Source organism: Chanodichthys erythropterus, chromosome 10 (genome assembly GCF_024489055.1).
Source record: "Chanodichthys erythropterus isolate Z2021 chromosome 10, ASM2448905v1, whole genome shotgun sequence".
Lineage (NCBI taxonomy): Eukaryota > Metazoa > Chordata > Actinopteri > Cypriniformes > Xenocyprididae > Chanodichthys > Chanodichthys erythropterus.
The window spans coordinates 9,483,106-9,502,850 of record NC_090230.1 but is presented as its reverse complement, the minus strand read 5'-3'; the positions used below and the strand labels follow the sequence as shown (position 1 = coordinate 9,502,850).

General features: G+C 37.8%; 2 protein-coding genes across 2 annotated transcripts; one reads left to right on the top strand and one right to left on the bottom strand.

Annotated features, from left to right (window-relative positions):
• Window positions 1-646: 646 nt before the first annotated feature.
• ftcd (formimidoyltransferase cyclodeaminase) lies at window positions 647-6,731 on the bottom strand. Its single transcript, XM_067395970.1, has 14 exons — window positions 6,584-6,731; window positions 5,524-5,707; window positions 5,313-5,441; window positions 5,119-5,207; window positions 3,770-3,949; window positions 3,471-3,608; window positions 3,241-3,372; window positions 3,096-3,157; window positions 2,859-2,988; window positions 2,551-2,712; window positions 2,344-2,387; window positions 1,757-1,895; window positions 1,298-1,393; window positions 647-1,101 (listed from the first exon to the last, which is right to left on the bottom strand). The coding sequence occupies exons 1-14, from the start codon at window positions 6,635-6,637 to the stop codon at window positions 1,018-1,020; spliced, it is 1,623 nt and encodes a 540-aa protein (XP_067252071.1). The 5' UTR covers window positions 6,638-6,731; the 3' UTR covers window positions 647-1,017.
• Window positions 6,732-7,614: 883 nt separating this feature from the next.
• On the top strand, window positions 7,615-15,793 carry cnot9 (CCR4-NOT transcription complex subunit 9). The gene is made up of 8 exons (XM_067398569.1): window positions 7,615-7,775; window positions 8,321-8,503; window positions 12,810-12,925; window positions 13,037-13,146; window positions 13,226-13,335; window positions 13,478-13,576; window positions 13,817-13,908; window positions 14,601-15,793. Exons 1-8 carry the CDS (start codon window positions 7,758-7,760, stop codon window positions 14,767-14,769), a joined length of 897 nt encoding a protein of 298 aa, XP_067254670.1. The 5' UTR covers window positions 7,615-7,757; the 3' UTR covers window positions 14,770-15,793.
• Window positions 15,794-19,745: the final 3,952 nt, after the last annotated feature.

The following is a 19,745-nucleotide window of genomic DNA, read 5'->3' as shown; positions in this document are numbered from 1 at the left end:
GTGTGATACTGAGGGTGGCCTTTGGTTGGTCTGTCACAACACCACCTGCTGGTGGATTATCAAGTTCTTTAAAGAATGATTCTAGGTGAGTCTGCTTAAAATATGACTGCACAAAGCACAAGTCTCGTTTATGAAAAATGTCATATTTTGCAACCGATTTTGCAAACCTAAAAAGGTTTAGAAGTTTTTACATTGCAATTATCACAATGATTTCATTGGCACTCACTTTAAATGAATTACTTGGAAGTGGCAAAAAGGTTTTACATTGTCTAATGAAATATGAGAGGTGCTTATCAGTGCAACACTGTCTTTATGCTAAGGTATTTTGGCTGGTTGCCAGGGTGTCGAGAGGTGGTTGCAATGGTGTTCTGGCTGTTTGCTTGAGTCAAAAAATCCCCATCCTCAATCTATGTTATTGTGGTCCATTTTATGGTCCGGTCACCGTGATTTTGCCAAGCAAGACATGTTCCTGGATCAGCATATCCTGTCCGAAAATTTTGTCCTAACTATATCCCTATCCTTAAACCTAACCCAACTCATAACCTACCCCTAAAATCAGAGGGAATGATGAATAACACTGATGTTATACAACCCCGGTTGTAAGCCTAATCTTGACATAAACTGTAAGCATGTCCCTCAAATCTGATTGGTTGATTAGAATGTTGCTTCAGGATCAACAAAGATGTTGTTCCAGGCACATGTTGCACTTGGTGAAATCATGCTCATCTTTATGGTCCACCATGTTAAAATCGAAAATCCAGTTGCTTTGAAAAGTAATGGCAAATATCTTATTAACAAGCTGCACAATTTTTAGTTTATTTATGATTGTATAGTGGGTATTAACAAATGGAAAATGCATTTAGAGTAACACACTTACAAAGTAATTCTATGGGTTATGTGCACCAGAGAGCTTTACAGCAGAATAAAACACAAATTGCATGTCAGTATGTGTTCAGTTCAGTGTCTTTATTTGATCTTTTGGAAGTTACTGTCTCACTATCTGTAAAGACTGTGTCATCATTTCCTCTGGTCAGCCATCTGCAGTGCTACATTGGCATTTTCTCTGGCGTTCTTTAACAGCACAGACATTTTCGCTTCAGTCTAAAAATCAACAAACCACATAAATGTCCATGATTACCAGGAACAATGACAATTGGTTTTTTGACATTTAAGAGTTCCTCAAAATAAGTTTCAGATCATGTAATGTCTGTGTTATTAAATGTAAAAAGAAAAATGTGTGGTTTTATTTAAAATGCATCATGGGAATCTTGACTTTTGAATGTTTCCAGATACTCACAGCAGCTCTGAATGAAGCATCTGTGATGTCCTTCAAGTTTATAATTACGTTGTAATTTGCTCCATATACTGCTGCTTCCAAAGCTTTAGCTGCTACCTGCACGTGAGAGGAATCATGCATTGGATTAAATCCTGATGTCAGCATTTTTAACCTTAAAAGTCATGCCATTTTTGTTAAATCAAGATTTTGGAAGCACGTGTTGGAAGCACGTTTTGGGGTTATTTTTTATAAATTCAGCTTTTTTTTTTTTTTTTGTCTTGTGGACTATATGTAAACATCTTTTATTTAAAATATCTTATTCAGGACAGTACTAAATAAAAACAAACAAACATGCATTTTGTATGATATCTCTTTTAATTTGTTAAAATAGTTAACATTTTGCAGATTCTGCAAGGGATGTGTAAACTTTTGAGCATGACTGTATATGTGTCAGAACCCCAAAAATCAGCCCATTCTCACCTGAATGTCTGATTTACATGCCACGTTTCCGTACTTCACCATCTCTTTGAGAACCGGCCACAGTGTGTTTATTCTCTCTGCCAGGGACAGAGGGACGCCCACCGCCGCCTTCAGACCCTCCTGCATGGCTTCTTCCCTCCTGTACAATGAAAGAACAAGATTTAGTTAGTCATTACTCATTTAAAATAATTATAGCCACATTAGGGGTCTGATACATTTGAACGGTTGTTATGCCATGTTTATGTGTGTTTTTGCCAATGCTGTTGTCATTAACATTCTCTAACTACCTTTCCACAAAAGAAGAAATTTACTTTGGAAGATAAATGCAGGTTGAATGGTTGCATAATATAAGTGTTTTATCAGTCACGCTCTCCTCTGCAGACATTATTGTCCTTGCTAAGTCCTTGCTAGTCTTTCCTGTTTCTTTTTGTCATGCATGACATGTTTTTACATCAACAAAACCCTTAAACTGGTTTAACATGAGACAGAACGTTCCTTAATTTTCCAATGACAAGTTTTGTCTCTAGTTTGATGAATGAGAAGTTTGGTTTTGTTTGTTTAAACATCACAGAGTCGATAAACCGCACCTTTTGATTTCATCTGCTGTGCCCTTGGGTAATTTCAGGGCAGCCTGTAACCAAAGAAACATGCAGGGAAACAATTATTTGCTAGTACATATAATTTACAATGGTTTCCATGGTCTGATGGTACACAAGTGGTGTATTTATAATGGCATACTCATACATTTAATATTCTTTTTAAAGTCATTGAAAGTTGTTTGTGTCGTCATGTACCATGTAGCAGTTAAAGGCCATTGAGTCAGCATCCACTTTTAACAATAAATCATTCATGGCTTCATGAAATGGAGGGATAAGTTTCCTCATCTCTGCATCCAAAGACTCAAACTGCCTCTTTCCGTATGTCATCTGACCGACCATGCAGCCCAGAGCCGCACCCTTACAATGAGATGCATGTATTTATTTAATCATTTAAAAGTATTACTATATATATATATATATATATATATATATATATATATATATCTATATATATATATATATATATATATATACACACACAAAAATATGACATTTATGATTACCATAGCAGCGATTGCAGCAGAAACGGACCCTCCTCCAGGAGCCGCTGATCTGGCCCCAACGCTGTGGACAAACTTCTGCAGAGACAGAGACACAAGCCGCCCGTCGCCCTGATTGTCCTGTACCATATACCTAAACTCAGCGTGGACCAATCAGATACAGTGCTTCTGTTAGTCATCAAGATGCCAATCAGAATTTAGAAATTATTGCTATTCCACTAACACAGTTTTGGGACTTACTCTATAATTCTCTCCTTTGGAACAAATGACCCCAAAGAGTCGAGTCCTAGTTTGCTGATAACCTGATAGAATAATGAAAAAGTAATTAAATGAGACCTTTGATTTGCTACTGTGTTTACATTTAACCATGTTCATTTTAACCCACCAGTCGGATTTTGTGCTCCTCTTCCACAACAAACAGCTTTTCTCTCTGGATGTAGAAGTCTGCACAGTCCAGGATCGCCTTCAGAGGAATCAGACCGACTATCTGAGACCCCACCACTGGCAGGTTCAAATCCTGTACAGGTAGAATGGATATAAATTCACTTCAGATTCATGCAATTTCAAATGATTCTGATTCCAATTCAGATTTTGAACGACTGAAAGATAACTCACCTTGGCGTCTCTACAGATCTCCTCATACACCATGTGCATGGGTGTCAACTCAAAGTCTAGGATGTTGGTGGACACTTGAGCCAGGTTGACCTCTTCCAGGTACCATCCCATTCCCTGGACCTTTTTAAGAAGCCCAGGCTGCAGCAAAACAACAAATGCTTTTAATGCATTAACAGGAATAAGAACATAATAAAAACCTCAAGGTAAGTGATGGGTATAATTAAGTCCGATTCTCAAATTCTAGATCTGACGCACATTGAAAACCGAGACAGATACAGTGACGTCAGACAAAGACATACTTGATCTTTGCTACGGCCCTGTTCCCTAATATCCAGGGCAATTCTGTGAGCCTGTTCCTTTGTGCTCAGAAGGTTCACGTTGTAGGCGATGAGAAACTTTCGGGCGCCGGTGACCGTGGCGCCCCAAGAGGGGACGAAGGTGGCAGGACCATATTCAGGGGCCCATTCAGTCTTTTTCAACTGGGGACAAAGAACAAAAGAAATTATTGTTAATTTATTTTTTACTTAAGGTGTTTACTTGTGCAAATATGGCATGTAAAACAGTGTTGTTTCTCAGAAATTAAGCCTCAGACATAATTGAAGTCTAAAGCCCAAAGTATACTGAAGTTTTTACTCGAACACTAAAGGCCCCAATATACTCAGAGTGAATTTCTTTTTCAACAGTTCACTCCTCCTTTTAAACACCTTCGAACTACTATTGGTCTGTGACGATTACATAATATATGGGTGTGGCTCTGAGGCTCCACCTTCTTTTACATGGAAATCTTCTCCAGATCATTTCTTTTGTTCGCTATGATCAGATGCTTTCTTAACTGTTGTTTTCTCACCACTGTCATTTTTGTTGTGATTATTTTGTTACTGGGAGCAAAGCATAAAGCACATATTTATATATTCATCTATCCCAGCAGCGTGGGTGGCGTCAGCATGTTCACAAACAGTATACCGCAGCTTGCATATTTTGAACTTATTTTTTACCCCCAACTTTGCCATGAGCATATGGAATATATTTTAAAATAAACTGACCCCGCCCACAGAAGAAATGAACCAGAGAAGATTTCCAGATCAAAAAAGGCGGAGCCCCAGAGCCACACATACCTATTGGACCAATGGTAGTTTGAAGGTGTTTACCAGCCGGCAAGTTGTTTCAGACTACCAAAATGAACTCCAAATGAGCTTTGTTTTAGCCTGATGTTGTTTGAAATGACACTACTTCATTCTTCGATTTTGCTTGAAAAAAAAAAAAAAAATTAATTCATATGCCCTCGTAATATTAAACAAAATAACTTCCCCTCTTGCAGCGATATCGCATCTCTTCGCTGATGACATGTTTACTGGTGTGAGGGAGGGACAACCTGTCACTCACATGAGATCGACCAATAGCAAACCACAACAATCCAATGATCCAATCAATTCCTGTTGGACAAAATCAAGCCCCATCCTAATTTTTTTCTTGTTCGAGAAGCCATTTCACATGGATATAGCCTACCATCGTCAAAACAGGGAAGAAAGGACTATTTCTAATACTAATACTAATACTAATACTTCTTTTTTCGATCTCAAAGTAGTGAGGTCACAGATATGTCATCATGAATATGAGGTCACAGAATTGTGGTCTAGATGAGTCTTACCTTCTCTGGTAATGCCTCGTATTCCCCTGCACGGATGGAGGGAAGTGACCTTCTACTTTCTTTTCTAGCCGCCTCTCCATAGAGATAGACTACAAGACCAAGACAAGATAGAAAGAAGAACGGAGGATGGAACTGAAGCGATTCTCAAATAGTTCAGGTAATAGACACCATGACCTTGGCCTGTACAAACACACCTGGCACATGCAGCATGTCTGACAGTCTCTGGCCAAATTCATTGGCACACTGTACACACTCCTCCATGGTGACGTTCTGCACCGGTATGAAGGGACACACGTCCATTGCACCCATGCGAGGGTGTTCACCTGTTCAAAAACATATTTTTTACTAAATAAATTCATGTGATGTATGACATCTTTACGTCTGCTTCTGCCGCCACAGCTGTACCTGAGTGTTTGGTCATGTCTATGAGTTTAAACGCAACACGTGCAGCGTTCAGAGCCCCCTCAATTACAGCCTCGGGTGGGCCCACAAAAGTGTACACCGTCCTGTTTGTCGAAGACCCTGGATCGACGTCCAGCAAGCTGCAGCCCTCCGTGGCAGAGATGGCATCGGCTATGGCGTCAATGACCTGGATATTATATATTTTGGCTAAAATATTGTCATGTAATACAAAAAATGGAAAAACTCTGTACAGTACATTAACGTATTACTGTATGTATGGTCTAACAAAAAATATAATATATTAAATTTAATTTTGTGTATTGATAGAAATCATTTTAAATACATTTTAAAACAATTCATACAAAAGGTGTGTTTACATTGACTTTTAATGCCTTTTCATAGTCTTTTGGCATTTTTCACTAGGTACTTGGCCTTAAACAATAGGTCTACTAAACAAAGAAACACAATAAATCTTCAACTAGGTGCACTTTGTCATATAAACAACCACGTAATGATTCTACTGATTAAAGTATCAGAGTTGCTGTTAAGGGAATGATTCACTAAAAAGATTCAAATCATTATAGTCATTCGTTCTATCATCGGGTTTTCGCGATATTCGATATTTTGATTCACTAAGCAGAGTAATCCGTCCAAGAATCGTTTGGCCATGCTGTAAATGAAAAAGAACCGATTCATTAGAGTGATTTATTTGAAAATCGGACTGTGGTTGCACGCTTTGATTCAAATACGAGTGATTCATTCAGGATTGGACTACATTGGTCTTGCAGTAAATTAAAAGAAATGACTCACTGATTTGACACGGTGTATGTGTTTTTAATCCACTAAAACAACCTAATTATTAGAGTCATTCGTTCGGGAAGCGGACTAGAACCGACTCATGTGAATCATTTGTTCGGGAATCGAACTACAGTCGTTCCGCTGCGAGTTTTTGCTTGCGGCTTCGTTGAATAAACTTGTGTTCAGTCCACATCGGCGGAGAACCGTTGTCGGTACAAAATGACCTTTCTTTTTTAAAAGGATTCCTTCTGTTCGTTTGTCTTACCTCCTTGTTTCGCCCCTCTGAGAAATTGGGCACACATTCCACAAATTTAGCCATGACTGCAAGAAAAAACTAACTTTCCTCACACACACTTGTCTACTGACTACCCTGATTTTCCAAAGTGGAACCTTTAAAGCGTCGGCAAACATGTCTTTTGAATAATTAACCTGTCCTGTGGACTGGATTTAGGTCATTTGGCAATTATTCCCTTATCTTTACAGATAGGCTCTTTTGGGGAGGGATTCCCATCAAACATTGTTCAGACTTTGGGAAAACCTCCCAAAAAGTCAGAATACACTGTTATTTTTAAAACAGTTTCTGGCTACGACTGGCTTTATGGTTTGTTAAAGATTAGGGCATGATGACATTTGGTCTTGTATGTATAATGCTTGATAAGCAGATTTAATAAGTGACTTTTTAGTCTTCAAAAACACCCAAACAGTTGCATCACATCCAAAAAGCAGACACTGCGATGTCTGGTTAATGAATGATCCAGAAAGGGGGCCAAAGAGCCAGAGGAGGACAACTTTACCCCATCCCCATGTTTTGGATGGGACAAAAATAAGTAACACTGATAACAGTACAAAGTTCACACACACACACACAAAAAGAGAGAGAGAGAGAGAAAGTTTTCTTATGTGGCCTGAGAACACAATGCTTTTTTAAATGATGATAGTAAATGATATTAAAAACAAGACCAAATTATTTTTATGAAGGATCAATTATTATATTATTTTCTGGACAAATAAACAGCTAAAACAAACTCAAGTGGTTCAAATATATCATAATAATATTAAATTTATTATTATTGTTGTTGTTATTATCCATATTTTTATAATTATTATTTTAATACGTATAATGATATTTTATAATAAGTTGTAATGATTATTGTTTATCATATTGTTATTATTAGTTTATTATAAAAATAACAATACAATTTATTGCTAAACAAAGTCAGCATAGGGGCAGCAATGAACACTAGACTCGTTATCACCCGCCAAAAACTCGCGCAGAAGAAGAAACGCCAACCGGAAGAGAACCGTACAAGAAGAAACACCAGCGGAAGGCGGTTGTTTTTTATTAGCTTATTTGCTAATGTAAACCCGATCTATTTCTCGTTATTTTAAAAACTACTGTTCACTTTTACTCTGGAGATCACAATAAAGTGATAGGGAGGATGTTGGCTACAGGAGCGGTGAGTTTTTGGAAGGTTTTGGGCGTTTTACCCTTGTTTATGCTGGGGCATGATAGAGCTAACGGCTAAAGCTAATGTAGTAGGTTACTATGGTGATATATTAAAGCATATATGTTGCTTTATATTAGGATATGCGTATATATCTTGCGCAGTTTGCCTCTATATAGTTATTAGCGTACCTAATGTCTAAAAGCAGTCTTAAATTGAGTATCGAGTTTTTCCACATGTGTACTGTGCTGTTTGTAAACATGTGTTGGTAGTATTTAGTTATGTATATATGATTAAGGAATATATAAGGAATAAAAAAGAAATAAAATCTTTAATTCATATAATTTAATATAAACTTATATAAAAAAAATATTTTCTGGAAAGTAAAAGTATAAACAATCAATTATGAGGAACAGAAAAAAGCGTTTCCAATAATAACGGTGTGAATGGGAATCAACCCTGACGGCCGAATAAAATTGGTTCTGAATTCCTAATATACATCAGTTGCTTGTATTTCTCTCGTTTTAATTTGAAGTTGTGTGATCTCTGTCCTGTAGACTGTAACCACGGCGGGTCTGGCTCAGGTGGACCGTGAGAAGATCTATCAGTGGATCAATGAGCTCTCCAGTCCTGAAACTCGTGAGAACGCCCTGCTGGAGCTCAGCAAGAAGAGGGAGTCTGTGACGGATCTGGCCCCGATGCTCTGGCACTCTTGCGGGACTATAGCGGCTCTCCTACAGGTGCCTGTCAATCAATGCTGAATTCAACACTGATAGTTGGTTAGGAAGAAATATTATAGGCTGACATGGTATATATTTTAGTGACACATTAAAATAAACCATTTTTGGTTGAAAAACTAAATTCTAATCTAGACGTAAAGGTAGGGTAGGCAATTTGTTTTTTAAAATGTTTTTGTTATTCTGGTTGAAACTTTTCACACCTTGATAGCAATCAATAATAGAAGTGGTCTAAATATTAAATATCATCAGCGCGTTCAGTAAGGCTATGCAGAGTTGTAGACAGACAGTCACAGAGTGCCACAAACAACAGCAGCTTCCTTTTACAGTTCCTCCTGAACCAAAACAACAAGCTTATGATGTGTTCATGCCATAATTACTGTAATTACGAGGTGGCAACCCGTGATGTTCAAGTCCTTAAAATTATGTGTTTCTATGGAATTCTGCGTTTCTAATAGAGGTGTAAAGATATATCGCAGTACAATATTTCACAATGCAAAAATGTTACTATATGTATCGTAGTGATGGCGATACTTTTACGATATGATTACAGTGCTTCCCACAGGTTTGAAATATACTTGCGGTGGTAGCTGGGTGAAAAATCTATTACCCACGGCACAAAAATGGTCTACTACATGTGACAAACAAATAATGTGTGATTTTTAATAGTATTTTTATTTATTGAAATTAATTTTAATTACGTAGCATATTACATTTAATTACACACTAATATTATGCATTATTATGCATTGTAAATTATGCAAAATTACAGCATTTAAATGGTTCACCTTTTCCTATGTTCTCCTTGCTGTCATATAGTGTCTCTCTCAGTGAATGGGACACAGATTTTAATAGTAAAATTTATAAAAATGAATAATATGTGTCAAATAATGTTCTTAAGGTGATGATACACGGGGCAACTTTTTGAGCAATGTTGCTGAGCAATGTTGCTGGGCAATGTTGCCGTCAACGGGCAACCTGATGAGACACAGGGCAACTAATTAGGGCAACAGACAGTGGGCAGCAACTAATCAGAGAGGAGCAAATCTATTGCTAACTCAATAAATACTTTATTATAAACACTTGTTAGGCACTTTTCAAATATTTTCTTCATTTTTATTAAAAATAAATGCCTTTCCGATCTGATTTGTGACAGGAAAAGGGAGAAGAGCGAGTTCGGCAAAAGGCGGATTCGAACCCGCCTCTATCGCATCAAAAGCTATTCAAATGTCAAACGCCCTACAGCCTACGCTACTACAGACGTTGAAAAATCCCGTCTTTTTAATATTTAACTGAAATCCTTCAATAGCTTCATTACAGCATACACACATTACTTTCGGACAGTTGTTGGTATTTTAAGCAATATATGAGGTAAATTCCCTGTTTTGGGTTGACGCATGACAACTTACTAGCGTAAAAAGATAAAAGTTCACACTCCTTTTCTCCGCTCCACTGCTGCTGAGAGGCCGCCATCTTGTTTGAATTTTTTCGGTCACGTGAGCGGCTGCTAACATTCTGATTGGAGGATCTCAAAAAATTGCCCACAACAGATCTAACGTATCCAGATATAAATTTGTTGCTCATTCTCAATGGGAAAGTGCCCAAGCAACATTGCCCGGCAACATTGCGCAAAAAGTTGCCCCGTGTATCATCACCTTTAGTCTTTTCTTCCTGTGGGGGAGACTACAATAATTTACTATAAATTAAATGGAAATCAAATTAAATACAATTTATTGTGTAACCAAAATACCAATAATGCCCAAAAGAAAAAGAAAAAACTTAGCGTGTGACTTTTAATTATAAACAAGCCCGAAATACACCGGGACTCTTATTTTGAAATGTCTATACTATTGCAGGCTGATCCTTCAGATTCTTACAATCGTCTAAAACATTTTATATAAAGGCCATGAAGTAGACTTTGTAATAATTCATCAACTTGAGTTCATCGCTTAGCAATCGCTTGGCATAAATCTGCACTTTTCATTGATTGAGAATCACTTTGAAACAGTCTGAAGCGCTCTTACGCAAGCTTGTAGAACGCACAACAGCGCCCCCTTGTGAGTTTGCAAAATGCAGCGCCTGTGGGAATGTTAGTGTGCGTCAGAACTGTACTCCCAGTGGGAGTACAGTTCTGAAGCACACATAACGAGCAGGTATGAAACGATTAGTTAATCGATCACGGATGGTTTCATTATCTTGCGCGGATATAAAACTATAAGAGGAAAAAAAACAATAAAAACAAAAATATGTCTCCAACTTGGGCGGCCACTATTCCGCTATTAAGCTGTTAATTTGAATACAGAAGGTTTTTATTAAACCTTGAAGTGTGATCTTGTATGTATGTAAAACAAGAAATTATTGAAATTTGTTATTGAAATTTTATTTGAATTAGTTTCATTTTTTTTTTTTTTTTTTCAAAATATCGTGATGCATATCATATCGTGAACTCACTATCGCGATATATACCGTATCGTGACCTGAGCATATCATTATACCCCTAGTTTCTAACACTATCTGCTTCAGTCATGATGTAAGGAATGCCATTTCTGGGTCCAAGCCTCAACTTGTTTCACTTGAGAATGCTATCAATGTCTGTTTATTAGCGCTATTTATTCATATTAAACATCAAACATTTTAAAAAGTTAAACATTTTATTAGGGCTGGGCGATATATCGAATGCTTTTGTCACGCGCATTTCTTCAGTAAAGCCGGTTCCCTGATTACCGCTAAATCGCCATAACCTGCTTTCAAATGAAGCGGTATTTAATAAACAGAACCGTAGTTCACTGATAAGACACGCAATATCGCGTTCAATATCGATATGTATCGCCGTCGATATTGAGCGCGATATTGCGTGTCTTATCAGTGAACTACGGCTCTGTCTATTAAATGCCGCTTCATTTGAAAGCAGGTGATGCCGATTTAGCGGTAATCAGGGAACCGGCTTTACTGAAGAAATGCGCGTGACAAAAGCATTCGATACATCGCCCAGCCCTACATTTTATATACTTACAGTCTAAACAACAGTCTCCAAGCTCACAGCATCACAGACATTAATATTTTAACTATTTATAAAAGATGAATCACTGTCTGGCCATCTGGAATTTTGGTATGGAGATAAAAGTTATGATTATAATTTTTTTTGTAGTATTACACCACATTGGGTGTGTATATTAGCACCGTTTGTTGTTTTTCTTGTGGTATGAGATAGAGCGTTTGGACCCGGAAGCGTTGCCGCGCGACGTCAGACTTAACAACCGAATATACGCCAAAATAAATCTGCAGCAGTCAGGTGGTACAAGTCAGAGCTCTGTAAGTTTACTAAACTATGTATTTATATTTGGATACATAAATGTGTTTGCATTACATTAGTTAAGAATGTGTGATTTAATAATAATAATAATAATAATACTTTATTAATTTATAAAATATTAATAATTAATTACTAATTAATAATTTGAAGTATTGTTTAAATGTGTAGGCCTAAACAAAAACCTATAGCTATGTATGAATGCCATTTAAACAATTAAATTCAAATAAAAATGAGTTTGAATACTCTTTTTTTGTTTTTCTTTTTTTTTTCTGGATGAAAATGAATGATATTTGATAGAAAAAATAGAAAATAAGTTTTCAAATATTCAGATATTAAATTCAAAATAAAATGCATACCTGCAAACTAGTCACTTTTCTGTGAAATCCGTTTTGAATCAAAATATATATTATGTGAATCGTGTAGAACCGTTTTTTTTTTTTTTTTTTTTCCTCGGGGGGTGGGGGGTCAGGGTGAGTTTGCAGGCACAATAAACCTCACAAGAATCAAAATGGGCTACTTTCCTATAGACTGGAGTGAGACCAGAATGGAACGTGCCTGAACGTGCTTCAATACTGAATGTATAAAACCGTTTTATGATGGCCACCATTTAAATGTTTAGGCTGATAATAAAAATGAGTAGTAATCAAATTGAAATCAAAGCTTCTGAATCAAAAAATTTAATTGTGAAATTTGTCAATGCCCAGCCCTAGTGTAAGTAAATGTTTTTTATTTTTACTTGAAGCAAATGTTGTTGTTTTTTCCATCTATTTTCTTGTCAGAGTGCACCAGAATGCTTAGTTTACATGTTAAAGTCACAATTTTCTATTTGTATTTTCTATTTACTTTGTAAACATGTCACCTTTTTCACCAATATGGAGTTTGCAGGTATGAAAATAGAAAAAGTAAAATTAATAATATTTATATATAATGAATTAATGTACATTCAGATATTAATTCAAAAATTAAAAGGGGATTTTATTTTTTATTTTTTTACAGGAAATCGTGAACATCTACCCATCCATAAACCCCCCGACACTGACGGCACATCAGTCTAATCGAGTGTGTAATGCTTTAGCACTGCTGCAGTGTGTGGCCTCCCACGTAGAGACACGGTAACTCACTTCCTGTATTCACCAAAAATGACACACTGTCATTTAAACCTCTGTCATACTGACTTTTTTTTTTTCTTTTTTCCTTTTCCTCCCTTTGTTTTTCATCCTCAGGTCTGCTTTCCTGGCAGCTCACATCCCACTGTTTCTGTATCCCTTCCTGCACACGGTCAGTAAAACTCGACCCTTCGAATACCTGCGGCTCACAAGTCTGGGTGTGATCGGTAAGAAAACCGGCTAATGCGGGAAAAAAGCAAACAATGTTTTAGTAAAGAAGTGTTCATTGAAATGTTTGTTTTATAGGAGCACTGGTGAAAACAGATGAGCAGGAGGTTATTAACTTTCTGTTGACCACAGAAATCATTCCTCTCTGTCTGCGCATCATGGAGTCCGGCAGCGAGCTATCGAAAACGGTTTGTTTGCAAAAACGTCATCAAATTCCTTCCCACATATATATTATTTTGGCCTATTTTGATCTTATATGAGGGTAAATCCAAGACTCAGAAAGGTGAATTTATCTTGCAGGTGTTTAAACCACATGTTTCTCTCTTTCAGGTGGCCACGTTTATACTGCAGAAGATTCTCTTGGATGACACGGGTCTGGCGTATATCTGCCAGACTTATGAACGCTTTTCACATGTTGCCATGATTCTGGTGATTAACTATTATTCGTATTGTTTACAATTACAATTGTCGCTTGATTGGCATCTGTTACTTCTGTCAATCAGACTGAGAGTTAATCATGTGTGACACTTTATATTGTCTGTGTTTGAGCTGAATATCTCTGATTGGCTGGTTATTTGCAGTTCTGGATTGTGATTGTAAATGTTATTTAAGCTTAAGGTTTAAATGTTGTTTTTTTTTTTTTTTTTTTTTGTGCCTTTTGTCTTGCAGGGAAAGATGGTTCTTCAGTTGTCTAAGGAGCCCTCGGCTCGCCTGCTGAAACATGTTGTGCGATGTTATTTAAGACTTTCTGACAACTCCAGGTATTTTTTTTCTCTGCTTTTCTAGTTCCTTGCGCATTTTTGGACGGTAGGAAGTGCACAAACATCGCAGTTCAGAAAAGTTGAAGATTTGGGAGCCTGTTTGTGCTGCTTAATAATTTGAGATTGCAATTACAATATGAAATATAAAAACCTGGTTAAATACAATAATATTAGAATGATTTCTGAAGGTTCATGTGACATCGAAGACTGGAATGATGCTGAAAATTGAGCTTTGCATCACAGGAATAAAGTACATAAATGAATTAAAATTGCATAAATAAATTTAAAATGTATTCAAATGGAAAACTGTTTTACATTGTAATATTTCACAATATTATTGTTTTTACTGTATTTTTATCAAATTAATACAGCCTTGTTGAGCAAAAGCGATTTCTTTCAAAAACATTTTAAAAATTTACGACCCCAAACTTTTGAGAGAAAAAAACACATTTTGAACCAAAAAAACTAAATTAGATACAACAAAGTACAATTCAGTTTATAATATATATTTATAAAATACATATTTTATATTCATATATAACTTTTACATTTATACAATTTAATTTTATGTAATTTATATTTAAATATATTAAATTAAATTACATATAATTTATACATTTAGCTAAATTATTAATATTTAAATTTATATTATTTAGTTGAATTTATAAATCACTATATTTTCTCTTTTTCAGGGCGAGAGAAGCTCTGCGTCAGTGTCTGCCGGACCAGCTGAAGGACACCACGTTTGCTCAAGTGCTAAAGGACGACTCCACCACCAAACGTTGGCTCGCACAGCTCGTCAAAAACCTACAGGAAGGCCAGGTCACAGACCCCCGTGGCATCCCTTTACCGCCTCAGTAACACACTTAAACTCATCCAAAACCCTCCAGGACAGCCCAGCACCACACCTTACACTCATCAGACTGTTCTTACTTACAAGGGCACTTAATATTTTTTGCCAAGAAGCTTAGAAACGGTGCTCAGCATTCACGGTTTGTTTTTGAGATATTAAAATTGACTTTGGACTCTGCTGGACTGAGGAAGAGTCAGTCTCAACCATTAAAACTTTTTCTTTTTCCTCTATGCCTTTTTGACAGAATCGAGAGGAATTGAAAGACTGTATTGTCTGTATTTTCAACACAAAAAAGGAAACGTGTATGTAGTTTTGAATGCTGTAAAATAAACGGTGTCCTGTCATTGTAAATGTCAAGTTACCGACTGCTGTGCTGCTTTTCTGATTTTGAGGAGGAATTAGGATATTTTGTACTGGAATGAATTTCGGCTAATGGTAATTTATCTTTAAAGAACTTTGACATTATGAAATGACGCAAATGAAACTGAGGATTTGAGTGTGTAGAAATATATAATTTGTTTAATATGTTGTACTTTTGGGAAAGGCGCTTAGCCAAACAAAACCTTATAAAACACTGGTTCATTTAGGGTTAAATTAGACCTGACTGTTAGAGATGTTGGCACACATTGCGTTTTACACTCATAATTTGATATACACAATTATATATACATTTATAATTTTAACCCCCCGCCCCACTCGCTGAATTAAGCATATAATTGGACAATAATGAAGTATACTACAATTTCAAAAATTTACAGTTTTATTAAAACATTGCATATGGTTTCATACTTTTGCCATGCAACAGTGTTCACATTGTATCTTGATTATTTGCATCATTGGCTGCCACCAGCTGGCCGTTAGTGGTACTGCAAAAACCATCTCTGGAGCAGTAATAAAATAATGGCCACTTGTTTTGAAATAAGAAACTTTTTATCTTTTTTTATGCTGTGAAACTGATGGTAAACAGTATGTATTATAAAAGTACTGTTACTTGTTCAGATTTATTCAAGTTTTCAACATGCAGGAATGTATATGTACCATTTTCCATAAATGGTGAAATAAAGTCCCAGTTATAAGCGTCATGTTAACCGAACAGTCGAGTTTAGTTGCTAATCACCTTTGTGTAATGAACGATCTGATACGTCGTTAAACCCAAGGTGAGAGTTTCATTGAGGTGATGTCTGCAATGGAAAGTGTTCGTCCGTGTGTGAGTGTGTTCATATAGGAGTCTGGAAGAACTCCAGCCATTGGCTCGATGATATAGCAAGTAGGCAGGGACCCCCTTTTAAAGATGCCAGCGCTGTGTGTGTAAGCTGAGCTCAGACATTGAGCTCAGTTGTGTTTTATTAATGAACAGAAACACGAGGAAGGGACAAAGAAGTAGTATTCCTAATGGGAGATGAAGCCAGGTACAACCGAAATTGACGGCGAGACCCCTCAATAGGAACATAGTGCTCCAAATGTGTTGATATTTTGAATACGAGATATTTGAAATTGGCCTAAAAAGTTTATTCCACTCTCAACCCCCTTTCATCTTTCTGTCTGAAAACAGTTTAACAGGGTGCTAAATGATGAATGCCTACTTTAGTAACTTGATCCGATCATCTGGGGGCTCCGCTAAAGGGCCCCAGTGAGGGAGGCCAAGCTTGAGTTGTGCTCTACAAACACGCATTAAACTTCCTGACACGTGTTTCAGAGCCAGACTGGAAGTGGACGGCTGCAAGGTTACGCAAAAAAGCGTAATGCCTGCTAACTCTGCATTGTGGTATGCGGGGAAGGATACCAGAGGCCATTTTTTTGTTGTTGTTGTTGAATGGATGGATGGATGTTAATGGAGCAGAGGCTTCACTACAATAAAGTGCTTTTTCACTTCACTACAATAAACTGTTTTGAGGAAAAATGGCTTATTTAATGAATGAACAGCAATTCTGCAATAAAACCCTAACAATGTTTTGCTCTTTTGACTAAGGCTAGTAAGCAAACACCCTTGCAGCCACAAAGCAATGTGCTAGTATCTATCCACAACACCCTAGTGGCTATAGCAACATACTACAAAGCACTCAGAACATGTTAGCAACCATAGATATATATACATCGATCATGCATAACATTTTGACCACCTTCCTAATATTGTGTTGGTCCCCCTTTTTCTGCCAAAACAGCCCTGACCCATCGAGGCATGGACTCCACTAGACCCCTGAAGGTGTGCTGTGGTATCTGTCACCAAGATCTTAGCAGCAGATCCTTTAAATCCTGTAAGTTGCGAGGTGGGGGCTCCATGGATCGGATTTGTTTGTTCAGCACATCCCACAGATGCTCAATTGAATTGAGAGCTGGGGAATTCGGTTGCCAGGTCAAAACCGCAAACTTGTGCTCCTCAAACCATTCCTGAACTATTTTTAATTTGTGGCAGGGCTCATTATCCTGCTGAAAGAGGCCACAGCCACCAAGGAAAACCGTTTCCATGAAAGGGTGTACATGGTCTGCAACATTACATGTCAAAGTAACATCCACATGGATGGCAGGAAACAAGGTTTCTCAGCAGAACATTGCCCAAAGCATCACACTGCCTCTGCCGGCTTGCCTTCTTCCCATAGTGCATCCTGGTGCCACGTGTTCCCCAGGTAAGCAACACACATGCATAAACACCCGCACCCACAAGATGTAAAAGAAATTGTGATTCATCAGACCAGGCCACCTTCTTCCATTGCTTCGTGGTCCGGTTCTGATGCTCACATGCCCACTGTTGGCACTTTCGGCAGTGGACAGGGGTCAGCATGGGCACCCTGACTACGCAACAAACTGTGATGTGTTGTTTCTGACACCTTTCTGTCAGAACCAGCATTAACTTATTGAGCAATTTGAGCTACAGTAGTTCATCTGTTGGATTGGACCACATGGGCCAGCCTTTGCTCCCCATGAGCATCAATGAGCCTTGGCCGCCCATGACCCTGCGCCAGTTCACCGTTGATCCTTACATTAATAAGTTACCATAGTTTAAACATCTGTAATATTGAGTAATTACATAGGCCTATCAAAACACAAACCAAAACATTCTCACTTGTGAAAGGTGATGCGATTTCGTCGGGAATTTAAATCTCAGCAGTTTCACAACCAGAAATTGTGCAACGTTGTGGCATCATTAATTCTTACTGTGAGTAACAACGACATGCTGACCGTTCCATGATGACCGTTCCATTTCACCTCTGTAGGTGAAAGATCAGGACTGCAGGCAGCCCAATTCAGCACCCGGACTCTTCTACGACGAAGCCATGCTGTTGTAATAGCTGCAGTATGTGGTTTTGCATTGTCCTGCTGAAATACACAAGGCCTTCCCTGAAATAGATTTCATCTGGAGGGGAGCATATGTTGCTCTAAAACCTTTATATACCTTTCAGCATTCATAGTGCCTTCCAAAACATACAAGCTGCCCAATACGTATGCACATATGCACCTCCATTCCATCAGAGATGCTAGCTTTTGAACTGAGCGCTGATAACACGCTGGAAGGTCTCCCTCCTCTTTAGCCCGGAGGACACAGCATCCGTGATTTCCAACAAGAATGTCAAATTTAGATTCATCTGACCACAGAACTCTTTTCCATTTGAACCAGTCCATTTTAAATGAGCTTTCGCCCACAGGACACGACAGCACTTCTGGGTCATGTAGACATATGGCTTCCTTTTTTGCATGATAGAGCTTTAGTTGGCATCTGCAGATGGCACTGCAGATTGTGTTTACCGACAGTGGTTTCTGGTAGTATTCCTGGGCCCAGTTAGTAATGTCATTGACACAATCATGCTGATGAGTGATGCAGTGTGAGAGCCCGAAGACCACGGGCATCCAATAAAGGTCTTCGGCCTTGTCCTTTACGCACAGAGATTTCTCCAGTTTCTTTTGATGATGTTATGCACTGTAGATGATGAGATTTGCAAAGCCTTTGCAATTTGACGTTGAGGAACATTGTTTGTCTGCCCATCTTTACTTCTGAGAGACTCTGCCTCTCTAAGACATCCCTTTTATGGCTAATCATGTTACAGATATGATGTCAATTAACATAATTAGTTGCTAGATGTTCTCCCAGCTGAATCTTTTCAAAATTTCTTGCTTTTTCTGCCATTTGTTGCCCCCGTACCAACTTTTTTGAGACCTGTAGCAGGCATCAAATTTGAAATGAGCTCATTTAGTGGATAAAAGTGTAAAATTTCTCAGTTTAAACATTTGTAATATGTTATATTGTGAATAAAATATTGGCTCATTGGCTTCATTTTATTCAAATTTAAAAAACGTCCCAACATTTCTGGAATTCGGGTTGTACATATACATATAGTATCTATGGTAGCAACCGCATAGCAACACTCTTTTGACTTAGCTAGTTATAAAACACATAGCAACACGCCAAAAACCTCTCAGCCACCAACAGCAACAATAGCAACACCCTAGCACTGTGGCTCTTTTGAATTGTTCCAGTAAGCAAACACCTAGAAACCTCATGGCAATTCACTAGAAAAAATGCAAATGCTACAATACAACCTGAATCACAATTGTGCAGCAATTCCCTAACAACTAAAAACCACCCAGAACGGCAACAGCGTAGCAATTTTGACTCAGACCTTATAGAAACCACTCAGAACACCCTAGCAACCACATTAGAAACTGAACTGAACACATTAGAAATTAGAACTTTAGAAACTGCAAAAAACCTCTGTTCTGCATGTGCAAACAGTTTCCACAGCTAATCAGTAATTAGGGGTGTTATTTATTTTAATTCACTCAGGATTACTTAGAAAAGTGTTAAATATCACATCTGCGCATGTGGCGATAAAACCTTTAGGTTGTCACACCGCAGGAATGCAACACTCCAATTACGCAATACGCAGGATTGTGTTTCCTCCACAAAACTGACATACCCTCGTTTTATCTGTACAGAGGGACAGAGAGACGCAAAACAAAGCAGCCAGAGGGGAGGGAGGAGGAGGACAAG

Coding starts and splice junctions, on each gene's coding strand:
- ftcd (XM_067395970.1), bottom strand. CDS start 6,637: ATGGCTAAATTTGTGGAATGTGTGCCCAATTTCTCAGAGGGGCGAAAC. Junction 5,442..5,523: donor AGACATGACCAAACACTCAG/GTACAGCTGTGG, acceptor GTTTTTGAACAG/GTGAACACCCTCGCATGGGT. Junction 2,388..2,550: donor TGGCCTTTAACTGCTACATG/GTACATGACGAC, acceptor CTTTGGTTACAG/GCTGCCCTGAAATTACCCAA.
- cnot9 (XM_067398569.1), top strand. Junction 12,926..13,036: donor GCCTCCCACGTAGAGACACG/GTAACTCACTTC, acceptor TTTCATCCTCAG/GTCTGCTTTCCTGGCAGCTC. Junction 13,577..13,816: donor CACATGTTGCCATGATTCTG/GTGATTAACTAT, acceptor TTTGTCTTGCAG/GGAAAGATGGTTCTTCAGTT.